A 21,323-nucleotide genomic window follows, 5' to 3' on the forward strand; every position below is an offset into this window, starting at 1 on the left:
TTGGAAACCTGCTGCAATGCCCAGCACAACAGGGAGAGATAATCCTCCTTCCTTGCCATAGTTCTGGTGCAACCATTATCAGTGATAAGGTCTGTGCTCAAGGAACTGCAGCCCAGGGTTATAAGCTATTAAAAGGAACTAGCACAGTTAAATAATACGAGTATACCTGCTTCACCTTGCTTTTCATATTTTTAATATTAAATATTTTGAAAGTGACAGTGTTAAACTTAAAAGCCATCACCGTTCCTTTCTTGGTAAAAATTGGTACAAAAAATCTCCTGGTATTAGAGAGGCTCGTTCAGAGCCAGTGGGATGGCAAAAGAAAAGTAGAGGACACTGGCAAGAACCTTATGATGACTCCGTAATCCCTTCAAAACAAAGAGTGAAATAACTGCACGTTTTGGCCCAATCTTTTTTGATAGCAAGAACTTCATTGTTGGTTTTTTTTTTTTATGATCAGAAACAAAACTCTTCAACAGACCTGTTTAATACCTAGTATGAAAAACACATTCAGTAGCTGAATTTCAGTACTCCTTCCAGTTGCTGCTTTCAGATTATTTGGAAACCACTTAATGTTTACAGAATTTAAACTTTCAACATGAATGGGGCTTTTCTTGTTAGTGCACACACAAAATGCATCTTAACAACTTATGTGCACTTCCCGCTCTCTAACCTGAAGCAAACTGAACTTCAGAGCATCCAAAAAGAAATTAAAAATCCATCGCTGCCTTTAAAATAAAAGGGTTTGACCAATTTCTTGTCTTTTTTTTTTAAGTGGATACAATTTGGACGAGAACCCGTAAGATAAAATTTCAACTGAAAGTGAAATAAAGCAGGTTATACATTCATAAAATTCAGGGAGTAATAACGAATGGGAACTGCTGCATCCCTTTAGTAGTGTCACGTCAACACTCCAGCGAGGCAGCAGTTCCTGTTCTCACAAATAATGCACTGAGACTAAATAAGGAATAGTGGGGGGGGGAGAAATCACACATAAAGGGAAAATACATCAGAAAGATTATTGCACAGGAGGCACTGTATGAGAAACAGAATACATTGGCTTCAAAAAAAAAAAATCTAAATTTGTTTACTTTTAAGTTAATGTAAAAAATACAGAGGCTATGCCTCTTTGTAGTGTACTGTCACTGTTAAAAATAGACTTACAAACAGCCGCCCATTTAACAGGGAATGTCAGGAAAGAAGAGGGCCTGAATTTTATGGGCATTCCAACTACAGTAATTAGGAAAAGAATAATACAAAAAGAGCCAATGTATAGACCCTCAAATATAATAGGGTTAACTACATTTTTAATTTAATTTCCCAATTAAATTCATACTGCACTCTAGGACACGTTGATTAGCAACTCGTCCCTCTGTCCTGCAAAAACATACACCCTTGCAGAGACAAGAGTCCCCACAGACAACAGGGCTCTGAAGGTCTTTCTTATCAGTATCCTTTTGCAGGAGTGGTGCCTTGATTTCCAAACTTTGTTTTCTTGAATAATTGCTCAGCATGCCAATTCAAACCAACCGCTTCCCTTGAGAGGCTTCCTTCCATCTCCACTGCAAGTCTGCACACTTAATGTGAAAACAAACAAACAAAAAACCAACAGCAATTTTTAAAATGTAATATTGTATAGAAAGCTTGGACCTTGTAAACCTGGACCAAGAAACCAAAAATTAAGACCTTCTAGCGTGTGGTATAAAAAACCCAAGGAAGTGTATACCTGCCTTCTGACTTCACAGAAAAATCAGAATTTGCATAGGATATACTTTGTGCAAGGCAACGAGCCTCTTCAGTATCTGGAATATAACTAATCTTGCTCAGAGTTCTTCTCTTCATGGATATCAGATATCATCAAATTTGTGTTTTAAGTAGTCTTTCATGACCTTGGCAATGGGTAGTTCATCAAGTAGTTTTAGGTTTTGAAGGCCTATACACTGACGGATTTTAATTCGGCATAGATCCTGCAAGTTTCTGGGCTGTCCTGAAAGACAAAAGGAACACATAAAAGTAAAATGATCACACTTTAAACATACTCAAAAAGATCATTTACTCAGTAAAATCACAGATGTTTGCTGTTTTCTAAGAGGCAGAGGGAAGGGAAAAATTACAGGAGAAAAAGGGTGGAAGTTAATATCTTTCCAATGAACAATAATTCAATGAAATCACGGGATAAATACTAAAAACATTTTGACATGCGCGTAATTTTACTGATTTCAGTCTAAAGTGACATTATCCACGTGAGGATTCCCACGAGGTGGCAACATATGCTTAAGCATTGTAGAACAGCATAACTCTTCCATTTAACTTTCTGTGCATTTTTTTTTTTCTATCCTTATAACACCTGGAGAAAAAAAAAAAACACCTCAATCTCACTTCTTTTCGAACATTAAGATAAAAACTTCTACAGTCTACTGTAAAAGGACTAGGTAGTCTCCTGAGAGGGGGAGGCTTCCTGAGAGTTATTCAAGGATCACGTGGCAGAGTTAAAGATGTTTTTTTCCCTTCTAATGAAGAGACGAAGCCTTTCAAAGGCTCGTCCTTGATGCAGCCTCAGCCTTGTCAAACAGAAAGAGATGAAAATATGAGTTAACCACTGTCCGCAGAGGAAAAGCTTTACTGACACCACATGAACTTCAGGATTTCTGGCAAGGATTTTCCCAAATAATCAGTTCCTTTTCAAACTCATTCTTAAAAGGAAACTACGCAAAGTCAAATACCTTGAAAAACGGTTCCCCATGCAACATAACGTAAGAAAGGTTAATCTGGCCTTGTATCTGAAAGTACCCAGCAATGGATCCCAAAGAAGAAGGAAAGAAAAAAAAGAGCAGAACAACAGACATTGAGAAATCCTGTCCCAATATACCCTTTTAGCTTTCAGCACCAGTGCCTTTGGGCCTTCCTAAACCAGAGATTGCACACAGATCTATGTCTTTAAGAGCTGTGAACGGCCAGCCCTTCGTAAATCTGTCTAATGTTTTTTGAACCCATTCATACTTTTAGTATCCAAAACATCCTGTGGCAACAAATTTCACAATATAATTAGGCGTTGGCTGGAAAACTACAAAGTGCTTTTATTTATTTTAGATCTGCTTCCTGATCGCTTCGTTGCGTGCCTACCATTCTTTGAGTTACAAAAAAAATAACAAATAATTGTTCTCATGCCAGTCATGATTTTACATACCTTCACATTATGCTCCGTCCTCCACTCATGCTTGGTATCTCTTCCCAAAGCTGAAGACATTTGCTCTATTTAATAACCTCCCACCACAGGAACCACTCCAAACCTCTGACCAAACTAGCTGCCTGCCTTTGCACTTTTTCCCCATTCTGCTATTTTTTTGTTTGAAACTACCCCAATAACACATTGAGGGTGTGCTAGTCAATATTTTGATCATCTTAACTGTGTCATGGCCTGGGGGGGGGAAAAAAAAATAAAATAAAAGGGTCACACAGTTATGGAACCCAGTGGCTGCTCAAGTCACAATACTCGGCACAATGTAGGTGCTTACGCCGGTATCAAGATAATCTGTCGCCAACAGAGCGACTTACTGCGGTCATTTATTATCTGGATAATCATTAATGGTAGAAGACAGTGCTTGCTTTTGTGAAGAAAGGCATGGTGATTTTATTGAGCTGGCTGCTTGAATCACTAATTTCTTTAAAAAGTAGCACAGAAGGACAAAAGCGACTTTAAATAACTTCGATGGACGTTTCCAATTAGCTTTCCTGAGCTGCCACCAATTAAGCAGGACGTTTTTGAAAGAGGAAATGCCTTCTGCGTGGGGCTTGATGCGGGCGGGCTTTACGGTGGACAGTGGGATGCTGTCAGCTCACCAGCACAAGCTTGTTCGAAGGAGATGGGAGAGTTTTTCTTACCCAAGTCAGCCCCAGAGCTGGCTTCCGAGCCCTTCCCTTTCTCCATCCTCCTCCTAGTTCAGCAACAAACCTTCTACCAGCTAAATAGACATTGACATTATGAGTTTATTAGACTTTCCTGGTTATCACAGAGTAAAGAGATTATGAAACTATTCCCTGTTTTCTACTTGGGGCATTTTGTACGTGGTTTCAGTTACTCTTTAGAGCAAGCTCCCCCTTCTTCCCCCTGCATGGGTTTGTCTATAGAAATGGGCTGACAGACAGGTATACACTGGGATTTATCTTAAGCACTAAAATTATCCGAGGTAAGCTAGCAGAAGTAATGCTTGAAAATAGTCTCAGTCTGGTTTTAAAGAAAATGAGATTTGAAATTAAAGAGCATGAAAATTTGAGTTTCCTTCATATAAGTTTAGAATACTTTTATTAGACTTATCACCATGCAGTATCTAAATGTCAATTTATTTTTAATTATATCCTTCAGCCACGACTTTGAATACAGATCATTAAGTTACTCTGTCCACTGGTGGTTTCTTCGTAGCCATTTTTTTTTCCCCCCCCACCTGAAGGAATGGATTTATATAACTCAGACAACAGCTGAATGCTCAAGCTTTAGGGAAAGAAAAACTACTCTTGGTTAGAAACCAAGCAGAGGAAACTTTATGGTGACAAAGAAATAATTCTGATGCTTCAAATGTGAATACAAATGGGGTTCAGAAAGGCTGCACCTTTTCAAAAGTTAACTGCAAACAGCAGTGTTAGACAGTATAGAGGACTACAGACCTACATGTGTATTTTCTGTGGTGGAGTACACAATAATACAGCTATGAGACACTGATTTCTGGTTTCAGAAATGAATGCCTTTTAATTAACATCCTATGGCTTTTTTGAGAACAGAATGGAACAGACAACTTAAAATACCCAGAAGAAATTGGTCATCAGTTAATTCAAAAAGACCCGATTATCAACTGTATGACATTTTCCCCTGATAAGCCTAAAAATATTTCCTGGGAATGCGTTAACAATGGACATTTCCAGTGTTAAGCACCAGTTGCTACATCTAGTGGCTGTTAGTGTCTTAGGTCACGCCTTGCAAATTCCAGGGTTATTAATGCATTTGTGATTTATTAGAAACGGTGTCTAGAACACTTACTCATTCTTGGTTGCATCTGAATGAAAAAGAAAAAAAATAAAGGATTACAGACCAATGTCAGTGAACCTTGGTTTGGCAAATGAAAAATGTTATTAGTAATTTGGCAAAGTAAGACAAGTTAAATGATGAATAAAGTTCTGTTTAAAAAACGATTAGGAAGTAGCGACTTTAGTTACATCCTGCATCACAGGTTTGGAAAGTTATTTAGGCAAGTCAGCTAGAAAGGAAGAGAATTAAAAAGGAAAAAAAAAAGAAACAAACCAAAACGATAAAAGGTAAGATTGACTTAATTACAGCCATCATGCAAAACAGTGATATAAAACTGCTGATCACCTTAAAAAAAAGCCCCAGACGTCCCTGACCTGGTCGCAAAGGGACACCTTGATGACGGCAGCGCTGTAATTCTGGAGCCGCCGGGTTATTGTTGGGCTGTTACACAACCCCAGCTGCCATCAGGGCAGCAAACACCTGCCGCTGCTGCAGAGCAGAGGGTTTGCCAACGTGTTCACCCGAACAAGTTAGATACTTCAGGCAATTTATGCTGCAAGCTTTAGAGAGATAATCAAATCAATGAGAAGCATTAATTACAGGAAAAGGAGATGTATAGTCCATCTTTTGTCTTCCACAGCTCGTGCTATGTGCTGTAATGGAAAGCAGAAATGCCACCAACGCATTTTTTTGTGTATAGTTTCTTAAACACAACAGAAAAGTTTCTTCCAAACAGAAGAAATGTAAAACATAAGGTTTTAAAATAAAGAGGAATTCCTTTTTGATTTTTTTTCCTCTCTACAGGCAGCAGACTTCAGTACATATAAAATTTAAACATTTTCTCAACTCAGTTCTTCAACTGCTAACAAAATAAGCTTTCGAACTTTTTTTTCCCCCTTCCCTTAATTAATTATTATTTTACCTAAATAATGAAAGAAGTCTTTTAAATTAGTATTAAAAAATTGGCCTTCCCTGGTAAAGGAAAAAAATGCATGTTTTAATAGCAAGAAATTATTACAATTCATCTTGAATTTCCACTCAATACTCCATTCCTTTCCTTTTTGCAGTTTCAAGATTTTTCTACTATTCTATCTGTGAGTTTGCTGTTCTATCCCAGTTACAGAAGAAACTTACATTTAGAATTTACTACCTATACAAAGAACCGTATGTCACTGCTACAACTGCACCACAGCTTATGCATTTAGACCTGTGCCTGCTTTTTTTTTCCTACACAGATCATGGTCCCCAAGAAATAAAACATTGACTCACCTAATAGTCTATATTTAAGGATCATGAAGGCGTAATACCTGACCTAGTACCTCTGACAACACCATAGGGACTCTCACCCAGTTTTAGGAAAAGGCACTGTAAAGGTGGAAAGGGGGACTTGATACCATTTTCCTCCATTGAAGATACAAGAGCATCTGTGCAAAGCAAAAATCATGAACTGACCTGTTCTGTTACCCAAGAGAAAACTTAGGAGTAACTAAAATTAATACACTTGTAGGCTGTGGGAAGATCCTCTCTCATGTATTGATCTACCTACTAAAAAAAAAAATGAAAGTACTTTTAAAAGCAAACATTCAGTGTCATTGGTTTGAAGTGGATAGACAGTTTCTGAAGAAGTTAAAAATGAAAAATAACATCAGTGACATATTTCAGAAGCCGCCCACAGTTTTCTCTGCAATATTAATACATTTCCCTAGAAAAAAAAAAGCTTACAGTGGTATTTCTCAAACTGAGTCTCTGCCTCCCCTGGGAATTCTGAAAGGCTGAAAACAGTAGCAAGAAACCATTTGGTAATTTCTTTTTAGCTACAAAGGAAACTTAAAAATAAAAGTTTTGTGAAACAGTAAAAAAAAAAAAAGTTGAAATCAGGCTGATGCATGGTTGGCAGCAGCTCAGTGCCTCTGGAGTATCAGAATAAGTATTTATATCTGCAACTAACTATTAAATCCAGCCCTTATTTCACAACTGCGAAGCAACTCCGCTACTGCCAGCGATTCAAGTCAGTTATGATTTTGTTGGCTTTTTGCGGGGGGAATTAAAAAAGATAATTGAACTTATCAACTGGAAACTCACACCCACCCGCCGAGAAACACATTGACGAGGACGCACGAACGGGACCACAGCGCGAGGCTGCGATCTCCCGGCGAACGGCTGCTGCCGAGCTGACCAGGAATTCAGTGGTCCAGGGCAACAGGAGTGGGTCTAACAGCTTAGGAAACACATTGTCTTGTACCCTGTAAATACAACAGCAGAATAACTAGAGAGGATATTTGCTTTTCCAGCATTCAAAATGCCAGAAAAAGCCAGTATCAAGAATCTAGAGGTCTGAAAAATTAATATAAGAGGTGCAGGGCTGAATTTAGCAAGAAAGAAAATTAAGAGTGTTCATTGAAAAAATGAACAAACTCCTTGAATCAGTATCTAGCTTAACAGAACAAAGAGAGCTTTTAATTCTTTTCAACTGGATATCACACAAGTTATTTTAAAATAGTTTAATTTAGTGTTCAGTATGCCTCTGTTAGAATATTTGAGCTTGAAGAATGTTTTTGTTGCTCTTTGAAAAATAATTCTCCATGATGAGTTTTAGATGTCTAGTAAATTTCAGTATTTCTGCCACAGAAAATATGTACCAAGGAGGAGTGTGTTTTGGACTGAAAATTTATATATGGAAAAGCAGGATGCCAGTAAAGCTCAATGTTAAGTGCAACAGGTGTATTTAGCAATGAAACTATGATTTGAATATGCTTGTATAAATTATTTGGTGGTTGTTTTTTTTTTTAATATTTGATAACGTTTCTATAAATTCAGTCTTAACTGAAATCACTATAGAAATTCAGCCAAGAATGTTGATACCATAATGTGTATCTATTTTTAGGACACAGTGAGTAAAGTGCTCTAAATATAAACACAGGCTTAAGATGCATTGTTACACTATTTTTACGCTACAACAGAGTACAGTATAGGTGTGCAAATATGACTGGGAGGTGGCTGTACCTTACATGTCACATGTAAAAATATGTAACTTAAATATTTTTTTCTTTTACATAGGCCTTTTCAAAAACTCTTTCAAAATATACATCTGTATATAGATATACAAAAATGATTCAACTGCTTAACTGCACTCTGATTTAGTAGCTACATTTTTCAAAAAAATCAAACAATTACTTGAAACGTACCCTCCTTCTTCCTAGAAAGGAAAAATCTGGGCTCTTTGTAAAGGTATCAGAAACTATACTGGTCTCTAACACAGCTATCTGCAATCTGCAGAAAGTTATCGTGATTCAAACAGCATTTGTTTATCACTGATCCAGCTGAAATGAAAACTCTAAAATAACTCTCTTACCCTAGTTCCCTGCATAACTCTGGATGACAAAGCAGACCACTTTCATTACCGCAAGATTTCCAGCAGCACCCAAGGAAGCAGACAAAGCCTGCAATTCCAGTAAAGTTGTTCTATGTTACAACAAACACGAAGATACTGTTTCCTTTGCAATTATCTATGTAATAAAATATGTAGAAATGTACTTAATTCACTATGACCCTTCCATATTCATAAAAGTTTAAACTGTGCTGAGAAACTTTTGAAAATGTTCTTTCAGTAAAAAAAAAAAAAATCCTATTAAAAAGTTATCTTTATTTAGCAAAAGGCATAGAGACAAAGAATGTATTTCCTTAACAGGACTTTTGTCTAAATTTTTCTGCACATCTACAGCGCTATTTAAACACAAAATTACACTCTCTAGTCAAAGCCAAAGATTTGCCCTTTGAAAAATTAAAAACAGGAATGCCGATGAACTATTTGTAGTTTAATTCATTTGGTGACCTTCAGATCTTGTTCCAGACCTGAAACCAGGTCTTTGATACCTGTTAACACACATGCCATGTTACACTGCTGTGGCCATATCCACTTACTGAGCTTTTTGCCTCCGCAGACACGCAACTCGCAGTGAGTCATAGACTCTCTTGTCTGCTACGTTGTCTGAGCAGTGATTAAATTAAATGAGAGCTACAGGGAGGGGGAAGGGTTCAAGCTTGTTTTATTTCCCTTTTTGAGATCATAACTGAATTGTTAGTATCTTCAAGTTTAAACCTTTAAATATTTTTCTAATATTTGCATTTTTTCCTATTTCCAGCATTCTCTTTGAAAGTTGTAATATTCGCAAATCTCATTCAAGTTCAGCTTCAACATAAATCATTCCATCCAGGACTGTGAATTGCACATGTTATTTCTGTAGACATATACTCTACCAAAAAAATAAAAATTAACATCTATCTTAATATATATTATATACACACATCTCTATTTCAATTTTGCATTAGTGTATTCCAAGCTTTACCCATTGACACTCATGAAGAGGCAGGTTCTGATCTCAAAAAATTGAAGCATTATACTGAAGTGCTCCAAAACAACTCTTTATCAGATGATCTCAAGTACTACGGTGGTTGCCAATAAATGTGGTTTTTGGGGTAGGAAATGTAATACAAAAAAGGAAAAGGAAGGTGATGAATAAAATCATTGAGTAATTTTCACCTTCAGTATAGCTTTTTTCACAGGGAGACTTTTCTCTTCCTTTTTCACAATACAAAAATGAGTGAAAAAAAACAACCACCAAAAGAACCATGAGTGACTGTCTAAACGTCAAGTCAACAGCAGACTCATGATGAAAAACTTCCAGCTTTGTGCTTAAATACTGAGACACAACTACAGAATAGCTTCCTTCCTTTTGGAATTATTCTAGGAGCAAAGGAATCTCTACCTGTAACCAGGAAGAGTATCAGACTTTCAGGGTCAAAACCCAAAATCCAGTATCTTCTTGCAGACTCTCAGGGCCAACACTGAGTATTTCTGAGAGCTTGGTTTCTTGCCTGTTATTCACAACCAGGGATCTGGGCTAAAGGCTGCAATTACTACAGATTAGAATACCTACCAAAACAAAAAGAAATTCACATGATGTTTTCTGAGGAACTGAAACTGTACAAATACCTTTTACAAGTATGAAAAAATAGCTACTTACGTCTTACATGTACACTGCTAAATACTAGTATCCCATTTATATGAAGCATGCAGCCACTTTCACTTGAAGACACAGATCTGTTTGATAACTTTCGTAATTTACATATATTAATCTTTAAGCTTAAAAATTTTAATCTACTGCAGAAGTAAAATTTAATTCCTGTTTTACTCTCAAATATACTCTTCAAAACTTCAGACATGCACATATAAAACTTACTATATTAAGCACTTAGTATAACGTTCAAATAAACAAACTAGGAATTCCCGTTAACCCTATGACCAAGGCACTGCTAATAACCGCAAGAGAGAATTTCAGGAAGGCTTCCAATAGAAAAATTCTCTAAAAATTTTGTAAATTTTTCTTCTAGTAAATATATATTGCAACAGACTCGGAAACAAGATTCTTCCCCGAATTGCTACAGTGTGAGATCTCAACAATTCCCTGCACATAGTCTGATCTAATTGCGAACTCCGCTACCAAAATCCCAGCTTGCTCTTTATCCATTTAATCTCTCCTACACCACCTTATTAAAGTGATTATTTGTGAAAACCGTGGAAGACAGTGCTTGGATATTTATAATAAGGGCAGTAAGAGTCTGTTTATAGATGTTTGTAAATATATATTCATAAAAATTTTGCTCAGAAGTGTTTTTGCCAGCACTAGTCTTCCCTGCTTTCCCACTTCTCTCTCTGTAAAACTGGGATAGTTCCAATACTGTAACATTGGCCACAAATTTAAGCTGCTTTCTTGTAGCAGAATTTACTTCTCACTTAACATTAAACCCTTAAAGTATGGAATCTGCAACCTCAAAGTAAGTTACAGTATTGGTTTCCAACTTTCTGAATGAGTCTTCAGATGCAGAGGAAACACTTAAAGCAGCCTACGCCTTCATGCTCACCGATACGCACCAAGACTGAAAAATTGCAAGTCTGGATATTATATAATCTACTAATAACCCTGATGGTGCTACTATGCAGTGAGACACTTCTAAAAACGACAGCAGACAGAAAAGTGTTTGAATGAGAAGGGGCAGGTGAATTAAAACAAAATCTCTTAGTTGCTTGTATTTCTTATTATCAACTTCTATCTTTCCAAAAATTGTCTTTAGATTTCAGACAAAAGCAAAAAATAACACCACAAATCATGAAGACAAAAATGAAATTCCAAATGCTTATTTGTGTCAGCTACTGACAACAGATCTCAGCTGACTCACCCCCAGCCCACACTGAATTTCTTTACAGAGTATATAGGATGCTTAATTCTTATTAAAAACTACCACATCCAAAAAAATAAAAGGAACTGTAGGGGAAAAAAAGGATATAAAAAATACCCCATCCTCTGTAGCACAAAAATCATGCTAGTAGGATGATAATTTATCAGTCCATCTTAACGCGTTTGAATCAGCAAACTCCTGCTAATTGCTCATCAGCAATTCCTAAATGCTTTAGGCAATACCATAATTATGAAACACTATTATAACATTCCAAGCTGAATGAGAGAGGAAGAGAAAACTTTCAGTAGATCTAATACACCAAAAACTGATAATCAAAAGTGACCAGAATATTGGGAGTCTAATACTCTTTTTAAATATCAGAAGTCATGATGAGTTAAAATCTTTCATATTCCAAAGACATCAACAAAATCAAATCACAGCTACACAGCGCGTGAAACCCCTTCCAGTTGCACAAACGAACTATGCCATTTCGTTGTCTGGTGCAGGGGAGAGCAGGAGAGAGAACGTGGGAGAACACAAAGCAGCAAAAGCTCTTCTCTGCCCCAGTCGTAGTGCCAGATACAAAAGCCAGCGACTGCGGAGTATTTGCATGACGATTAAAAAAAAAAGCAGAAGACACTAAAAAAAAAACGAAGAACAAAACCAAACCCCAAACCCCAAACATCTTATATACTAAGGCCATTAATAAAATGAGATTTTACAGTTCACTTTTTTAAAATTAATGCTTCCTGTAGATATTTAAACAAAACTAATTTAAATGAAATAGAATTAGCACCTTTGCCAAGTAAGAGATTCCCAGTATCACAATCCCTTCACCTTCCCAGAAACTTTTTAGTGCATTTAAACAGCATCAAGGGGCAGAGAGGAAGCATTTTTTTCTGGGGCTAAATTCAAAGAAGGCTTTTAGAGGACATTGTGTCCTGTGATTAACTTCTCTTACATACATACTTGTCACTTCTTGTAAGAAATCCAGACAGGGTCGGCTACTTCCAGAAATACTTATTGAAACAGCCAGTGGGGTCTGTCCTTCATAGTTCCTTGTGTTAGTGTCTGCTCCGTAATTATACAACATTTGTGCACAAAGCACATCATCTCTAAGAGCAGACAAGTGTAAGGGTGTCTGTCCATCTTCCAAGCGACCCAAGTTTGTATCCGCCCCTCTCTGAAGGAACATTCGGCAGTAAGAGTGATTGCTTTTGATCACAGCGTATCGTAACAGGAAACCATTTTGAATGTCGATGTTGGCATTGTGATCCAGAAGGATTTTCACACAGCTTGACCTCTCTCGGATAATGGCCAGCTGAAGCGGTGTAGTACCTTTATCACTGAGCGGATCAACCTCAGCCTTGAACTCCAACAGGAGCCTGACAAATGAGTCTCTGCCATAGTGGGCTGCTACATGGAGGGGAGTCCAACCATCGTTGCTTTTTGCATTAATAATGTCACTTCTATATTCAGATTCCAACATCAAGCGTGCAATCCTTGCTCGGCCATGCATGGCTGCATAATGCAGAGCAGTGAAGCCTCCAATTAAGTCCTTAACTGTGGGATCAGCTGAAGTTAAAATAAAATTAAAAAATAATTAGAAGGCATTACAGTAATCCAGAGCTGCAAAAAAAAAAAAAAAATAAAAAAAAAAAATCAAACGGTTGAATGTTAGTCTTTTCAGGCATAGCACGACAGGATCTTTTGTACTTCAAACTAATTCTTGCTTTCATGAATATGCTGTTTTTAAGAAAAAAGTTAAATTGTATTTAAGAAAGAGTTACACAAAAAAAGACTTTTTCTTTCATATGCATATGTTTCCATTTGACAAACAGCTTTCCACATCTTCCTAGCACTCTTAGGCTAATTACTCAAATCTCTCTGTCCATCCAGTTTTCCTCCAGCTCTACAATATTACATTTCTTTCTCAATGTTCAACTTTTTTATTTTCCCTAGTGTTGCTGCTTGGTCTTAAAAAGAAGCATGTGTAGGAACATCTGCTGCCCCAAATTGCGGATGTTTTGTGGTCTGGCAGCATTGTATTGTTTTTAGGGTGTAATACTGTATTAGGTAAAATGTTTCTCTGTGGTCTGCAGGATTTCCAAAGCATGTAGGAGACATGTTATTTTAGATTATCTTGATAAAATCTGTTTTTATAGATGATGAATCTGTTCTGAATTTATAGTTTCACAAAAATTTAAGATTTTACAAGAATGTAAGCATCCACTTAAGGAAGGAATCAGGAAAAACGTTAGTGCGGAGAACAAGCGATTACACAGATTATATTTTTTCCGCCCAACACAGCACAAAAACTCAGTCTGATTTATGAATTTTAAAATGAAAATAAACAAATCAATTTACTTAAGTTAATTTCCTCAATAAACCCAGACTTCTAAAGCAAGTGACTATTCCTGTGTAGCGAATTCATTATGGAAGGAAAGGTGCCTGCCTTGTTACTATTTCTCAGCTAGGGAACAAGCCAGGCTGGCAGGATTCTCCTTCCATCATCCGTTGCCTGTCAGACACCAAAAGGCACAAACAACAGTTTGCAAGTTTGAGGCACTTTCCTAACCTAAGTCTCCAAGCTGGTAAAGGGAGATACAACCTGTACAAGACATTAGCTGTAAGTTGACATTTTTTAATACTCGTGTGTGTATCTATTTAAACAACTGCTGGGGTCTGCCCTTGGCAGTCGCTTGTGCTGTGTGCTCTGTTATCATACAACATTTGTGCACAAAGCACATCATCTCTAAGTGCAGATAAGCATAAGCATGTCTGTCCATCTTTCATAACCTTGACAGCCCTGTCCTTGCATCCTGGCACACTGAATTCTTTCTAATTTCCTCATCTGTACATACCACATCTAGAAAGAAAGTAGCAGTGGTTGGGAAGAGTCAGGCAGGGAGAAAAACAAAAAGAAAAAAAAAGAATATGACATTGTGAGCATGCAGGTTTAAAACAAACTTGGCTGAAGGCTATGAACACCCAATGCTCACGAGGAGCACTTGCTCTCCTGTGCCACATACAGAGGGCAGAGGTTTCTGCTAGGTTGCCAGCACACTCAAACAGGAGAGGGGAAGAGGGTGGGAGACACTAATTTGCATCTCAAAATTCAGACCTGCTATAAGTTAAGTTCACATATATATATTGCAAGCTAGTTTAGTCTGAATGCATCTGAACACACAGAGGTGCTAACATGAAATAACAGGAATAAGCTTCCTAATATGGACCTACTGTGACCATATCCAAGTAACACATTAGACATCATACCAAAATAAAAGGACTGGCAAGAAGGGGTACAGAATACAGCTGCAAAGGTGATCCAGCGACTTTAAGGATTTTTTTTTTAAATGTAAAGTGAAGACTGAGGGGAGGAAAAAAAAAACCACACACCAAAAACAATCCAACATACAAACTAATGTGGCCTGACTATACAGAGAAATAAAATGTGAGAACTGCCTCTAGTGTATAGAATAGGAAGCTAGAAATAACAAGAGAAAGATTAGGGAAAGTTTAGTCCCTCAGCAGTGACAGCTTTCCTAGTCGTCTGTGAAAAGCAAGAGTTTCAGCGCCCTGTGAAGTTACACCAACCTGAGTTAAAGTAATTGCCGAAGCATCCAGGGGTTGGCAGGAAAATGAAGTCAGGGACTGAACAGGTAGTTCCTAACCTGCACTGCGATGGTGTCCAAAATAGCAAAGAATCAGCACAACCCACAAAGCCATTAAAGACAAAGATAATATTTCAAAGTGATGTTTGCTGCTCCCAGGGTCTCTCTTTGCACTGCTCAGATTATTATAGATTATCTCCTGACTGGTGATAAATTGAGTAGCATAAGCATGAGAATTAAGATGCAGAGGGATGATACATTCTGAGAGGCAGAATTAAGGACAAAACTGGACATAACTGAAAGGACAAACAACAGCCAGGGCCACCTTCCATCAAAGTTTTCCAAAAAATAAATTAATGTTGTGCCTTCTCCCTTCCACGCTGCATAGGGCATGCAAGTCAATCATTTCTGCTCCCTAACTGAGGTGCAGGACACTGCTGCTAGTCTGTTGAGCCTACGCTATTTCCAAATTCAATCAGGCATGTCCCAACTTTTGTGTGTGCATGTATATGCATTTCTATACACGCTGTTGTAATCCAAACTCAACAATTGACTTGCAACATAAGGATGCCCTTTACCTGTTGTTTTAAGTACCTTTCCATGCCTTCCCTCCTCGCAAAATTTCATTGCTTTTGAACACTAAAGTGAACCGAAAAAATACTAAGTCACGTAAAAGAAGTGCCTCAACAAGAAGAGGTAAAAAAAGCCTCTAACTTATGCAACCTCATGATAAAAATACTGTAATTCCTGTTAAGATCATGGGCTTCTAGTGAGCTAATAAAGCTAGCCTTCCCCCTTGATTAGGGAAACTTTAACCAAACCAAAAGTGTCTGTTGCTATTCAGTCAATGTTTTGCTGCCATCTCCTGAAAAACTTTTGAACTGCACAAGGGCTTTTAGCAGAAGTTCGACCTGCATTATGCTGCGAACAATTCCATCCGTTCACACCCTGTGTTAGGAAAAGTAAAGCTAAAAGCTGATGTTGCCTTAAGAACTCGGGTTGTTGTGGAGGTTTTTGTTTGTTTTTTTTAAAAGGCTTCCATATTGGTATTCTGCTGGTAAAGTAACTCTCTCTCCCTGAAACATAAGCAAAGTAAAAAGAATTGGAAAGAAGTCTCTTAGTCTACCTTTCAGAATCTGCAGAGGTGTAAAAAAAAGGACCTAGTACACACGTATAAACTGGGAAGGGATGAAGCCAGCATTTTTTTATCTTGCCTCCATCCTGACTGTCAAACAATTAGTTATTTCTTTTCAAGCTTCCCATTAATTTGCGGAGAGCAGAATCTAGAAATACAATCAGCTGCATCTGATCACTTCTAATGTTTTTAATTATAAGGCATAATACAGTGATATAAATCTTGAACTGCCTATCAAGGGCGCTAAATTACTGCAATCAATTTCACTTGAGTTGAAAATCTGCAATACAATGACATTCAGATTATTTTATTTCATGTTAAAGTTGGGCACCTAAGCTCGTCAATCTAACTCTGCTGTTGGTAAGACTCTAACACTGTAATCTAGAGGAGAGATATCTATACTCCTAAACAAGAGTCTAATGTTTTAGAGTTTCAATTGCTAGCTCAGTGGGACAGTTTCCCTTTTTTCATGACACGTTCGTTAGGTCACCCTATCACAGTCTGATTTGGGAAACCAAGAAAGTAATGCTTTTGGCTTCATCAAGCACTTCTATTTCTAGCTTACTTTCCCCAACTAGGGCTTAATTCTGACCACAAGGTTCAGAAACATGGCTACATATAGCTTTTGGGTTGAATTTTCTAGGGCAACATTGATATAAAAGACCTCCAGGAAAGCATTACTGTTCAGACATAGAAACATTTCATGAGCCAGTTTAAGGGGATGAGCAGTAGGCATTCTCTAGTTTCTCCCAGATTTTGTGTGACCTTACTGAAATTTAGATACCTTGAAACCAAGACTAAAAATACATCCATACATCTGTTTGGCTGCTTCCTTCTGTTACTCTTTGATTTCTAGGAGCTCTAGTGAATCATTTCTTCACCTTAATACAAGTAACCAGAAACTGCTCTATTCAATCAGTATTGAGAAGATATTGTGAAGGGATAGCTAGCAGCTACACACTTTCAAGACTTCAGCTGGTTATAACGTTAACAGTGGTGGTTGGGGATTAATGAAAAGTAGTTCTTGTCCAGTTTCCGACTGTCTGTCTCAATATGTCATACTGAAAGTAAAAAAAAAAAGTACACTAAAAAGGAAAAAAGACTTGCTACATAAAAATCTGAGATTACTGAAAACTACACTCCCTATTTTTCCGTTGCTTTCCCGTTGAGCTCTGTGACTGTAGATTGTTTCTATGGATGGAAAGAGTTGGCTTTATAGAATCTTCACTTTACTAAAACAAGACAAATACATTGAGAAAGTCAAATTGATACTTTTCATAAAAATTTAAGTTTCTCCATGGTTCTGATCAACTTTCTGCATTTCATCACTTGCCAAAGAATATTTATTATCTGACCTGTTACCTCTCTAGTTGGCATTTCTGCTGGCTTCATCCTTTAGTCTAGACTGTTTTTTTAATGCATTTTCCCCATTTATCTGTGACTCCTTTCTCAGCAGATAATAAAAAGCTTCCTCCTGTTCCACCACCTCCACTCAAATCAGCCAATCTGCATGCACAACACTGTCCCCTGGCTCTTTTCTTTGCTGGTGAGCAATGATGGAAGAGAAGAAAAAAGCAAAAGGAGGCGACAGCCAGGTCATGACTCCCATAAGCAGCTACCTTTTATTTCCAGGTCAGTGACCAGATTCCTTCCCAGTCTCTATTAGCCAAACTCCCTCTCCTACCCACTACCATTCAAGACTACGTCAGTTGTCTTCCAGCTTCTCAGATCTGAGGCACAGCACTCTACCCTCAGCAACAGCCCACTGCGGTTTTGTCATTCCTGAACTATGAAAATATTTCCAGCTCTTCTAAGCTTCATCATCCTTCTAGATAGCCACAACTATCACCAGCTGCCTCTTCGTTCCCACTAACATCTCAGTTCCCTCTTTCCTCCAGAACTCCAATCGCTCCCTCTCACTACCTTCTTTATTACTAATATATATATAGTCAGTTCAATACTTGTTTACCATAAGATTCACACCAGAAAATTACTTTTTCCTTCACCCCAGTATCATTTTGGTCCACAGGCTTTAAGCTCCAACATCAAAATAATCCCCTTCTTCAGAGGGAGGAAGGTGGAGACTGTGTGAAGAAAGGTAGACACAAACCCTTCGCTAATGAGGCAGACATGATTAACCCAGCTTTTAGGACTGAGCTCATTCACTGCTTAATAGCTCATTTGTGATATTATTATGTTTTAAATACTGATTATCTTTTATGCCCCTGTTTTGAGGGAAAACAAGATAAGGCACAAAACAGTGCCAATTTTCTGAAGCGAGGCTCAGCTACAGGAAAGCTGCCGTAGATGACTAACCCTCACACTATTTGTTACTCAACTTTCTCCTCCTGGTGACTAAACGCTATACTGCTTCCAGAACAAGGATGTTTCATCACAAGCAGTTTTCACGAGGCATCAGATTCAGCTGGTACTTCGTATAGGAAAGAGTAACAACAAAAATAAAACCAAAACATTGCATCAGCAGCTATCCAGTATCAAAACCCATACAATGAAAACACATAGGAATACATAAGGCTCGGGGTTTTTTCAGATCATCTTCAAGTTTACAGAGATAAGCCCCACAAATTTCAAGACTTACAGCCCTGGAATTCTGAATTAACAAACTGAAGGCTTCAAATTATCCACATAGATTACATTTAAAAAGTAGAATTTAAAGTTATTTATTAATGCAATTCAGTAGCTTTTTTTTCTCGTCTTCCAATGAAGGCATGAGGCTTTGCCAATATTATATGGTTAGAGTTTGCAGTAGGTATATCAGCAGGGTCCAATTGTTCAGGCTGTATTTCACTATTGCTTTTAAGGAACATACCACTAATTGTGCAAATATCACAACCTATTAATGCCATTCAGTTTTAAGGCTGATCCATACATCTGACAAATACTGCGATACACATAAGGGGCCCATATGGCCTCAGATACATAAAGCATTGAAAAGATAATTTCGGTTTCCTTGGGACTGAAAATATAGAATCATATAATGGTTTGAGTTGGAAGGGACCTCAAAGATCATCTAGTTCCAACCCCCCTGCCATGGACAGGGACATCTTCCACTAGATCAGGTCGCTCAAAGCCTCATCCAATCTGGCCTTGAACACTTCCAGGGATGGGGCAGCCACAACTTCTCTGGGCCACCTGTTCCAGTGCCTCACGTGCCTCACCACCCTCAGAGTGAAGGATTTCTTCCTTAGATCTAATCTAAAACTAGCCTCTTTCAGTTGAAACTTAACATCTTAGTTTATAATTAATTTGATAAGAACAGTACTAGAATAGAGGATGCTATTCTTTTAAGAGCACTAATTAGAATGTGGAGAGCATCTACTGATTTTTATTTTTCTTCTCCAGTATTACATTAAAAGATTAATACTATTTCTAAAACTATAGGTGGCCTTGAAAGAATATATAGCAAAAATCTATCACCCAAGTGAGTATATCGCTTAAACCAAAAAAACTCAATCAGTTCTTGAAATGAAGCTTCACTACGGATGGACACAGGAGAGGTATAAACTCAACTGGACCAGCTGACACTAAAGTCCTCGCACAAAGAGTACTGGTCTCAAAGTTTAGCAGACTGCATTAAAGCCCATACAGAAACCCAGTCTTTAACATGACTTGTTAACCTGCTTGAGAATTAAGAACAAACTTCCCTAGGATTTCAATTCAAGGACCTGCTTTTCTCTAATGATCCCACCTAACAGAGAAGAAAAGCCTATAGCGAGTGCTGTGAGTGCATTTAATCTTATAATGAGCCTTTCTGCCCTATTTTCGTAATGCTTATTCATTCTTTTAACAGTTCCTAGACAATTCTGAAAGAAAGAAAAAAAAAAAGAAGGTATTAAGATATAAAGCTAATCTATTACCTCATTCACAGAGTATGCATCAGAAAGAAACAGAGATGAAGTACTACTTCAAAGAAAGAAAAAAAAATAATATCTCAGAAGTAGTCTGATAACTAACTGGTGCTGGAAAGCCCTACAATGGAAATTGGGACAGAAAGCTGTGAGATGGGTATCAAGACATCTTTCTCCCTAGGGAACTCACCTCCATGTTCAAGAAAAACACGGACACATCTCTCTTTCCCTCTTGCTGCAGAGAAATGAAGCAAAGTCCAGCCATTGGCATCTCGACCATTTGGAGAATATCCTTGCTCCAGCATCTTGCGCACGGTGTGAACATCGCCAGCAGCGACTGCAGCCTGAATCTGCAACTCTTCCTGTAGTTCAGGGTTTCTTCGACAGTGATGGTGTAACATCCTAGCTGAATCTGGCTTTTACAGAAGCGTCATGAGGTCACACTAGTCACCTTGCATCAATATAAAGCATGAATAAATTAGGATTGGGACTAGGAAAGAGATATCTAGAAAAAAAGTCAGTACCAATGAAAAGCAATGCTAAGATTTACTCTCTCTATGCAAAGCAAAGTCACCTTATGCGTAGGATAAAACTCAAACAATCTCACTGTTGCTAGCAAAGTGATAGTACATGGCTCACCTCACTGAACTGCAAAAGAAAAGGACACTTACACAGTATAAACAGCAAACATTGTCTGCAGAAATGACAGCATCCAACAACAGTCCACAGTTAAAGCACCTGAGCAATAAGCAAAATGAAAACTCTCCAGAACCAAACATTCCTTTTAAAATGACCTAAACTGTTGCATGAAACAACACTACATTGCTAGAGTAACTGAACTATAATTCTTTTCGTTTCCTAGAAGTGCATCACCTCTTAGCTTCAGTGAAAATATTTTCATCTTACTAATGCAATATTTTCTGGTGACCTACCGCACATGAATATTAGTAACACTAATGTTCAAACTGAAAACTTCAGTTTTCTTTTTTCTTTTTTCTCCTTTTCTTTTTTTAAATTAGAGTCTACTGTCTGTATTTTGGCTTGTGGACTTCTTATTAGTACATAAAGATTGCAAAGAACCTCTATATTCCAAAAATTAAACACAAAGATGATAATATACGAGACCTGCAGTTAATATAGCCCTGTCAAACACCATGTGAACATATACCAGGACAATTTAATGTATAATTACCTTCATACAGTATACGAGACAGCTGGGCCAAAAGGCTATCTAAAACAGTCACTGTAAAAAAGCCTAGATACAAGGATACATTTGGAAAGAAAGGAGGACTATACACCCCGTGCTGTTTGAAAAGTACTCATATGCAGTTCTACTTGCTACCCAGCTGAGGACAAGAGAAAAATACAGGTATTTAGGGATTCTACCACAGTACACTAAGTCTGTTAAATGTTTACATTTTCACATGCATTGTGTATTATATTCCATT

General features: G+C 37.7%; 1 protein-coding gene across 2 annotated transcripts in view; it reads right to left on the minus strand.

Moving 5' to 3' along the window:
• Positions 1-260: 260 nt before the first annotated feature.
• Positions 261-21,323, minus strand: part of ASB7 (ankyrin repeat and SOCS box containing 7) — a 28,784-nt gene continuing 7,721 nt past the window's right edge. For both annotated transcript variants that reach the window (XM_086620118.1, XM_086620119.1), the window contains 3 exons: positions 20,066-20,326; positions 12,227-12,832; positions 261-1,987 (listed from right to left, as the gene is read on the minus strand). In XM_086620118.1, coding sequence (XP_086476244.1) covers positions 1,848-1,987; positions 12,227-12,832; positions 20,066-20,276 — 957 coding nt within the window. In that variant the 5' untranslated portion in view covers positions 20,277-20,326 and the 3' untranslated portion in view covers positions 261-1,847. The remainder of the gene's footprint in view (positions 1,988-12,226; positions 12,833-20,065; positions 20,327-21,323) is intronic.

Source organism: Tauraco erythrolophus, chromosome 14 (assembly GCF_009769465.1).
Source record: "Tauraco erythrolophus isolate bTauEry1 chromosome 14, bTauEry1.pri, whole genome shotgun sequence".
NCBI lineage: Eukaryota > Metazoa > Chordata > Aves > Musophagiformes > Musophagidae > Tauraco > Tauraco erythrolophus.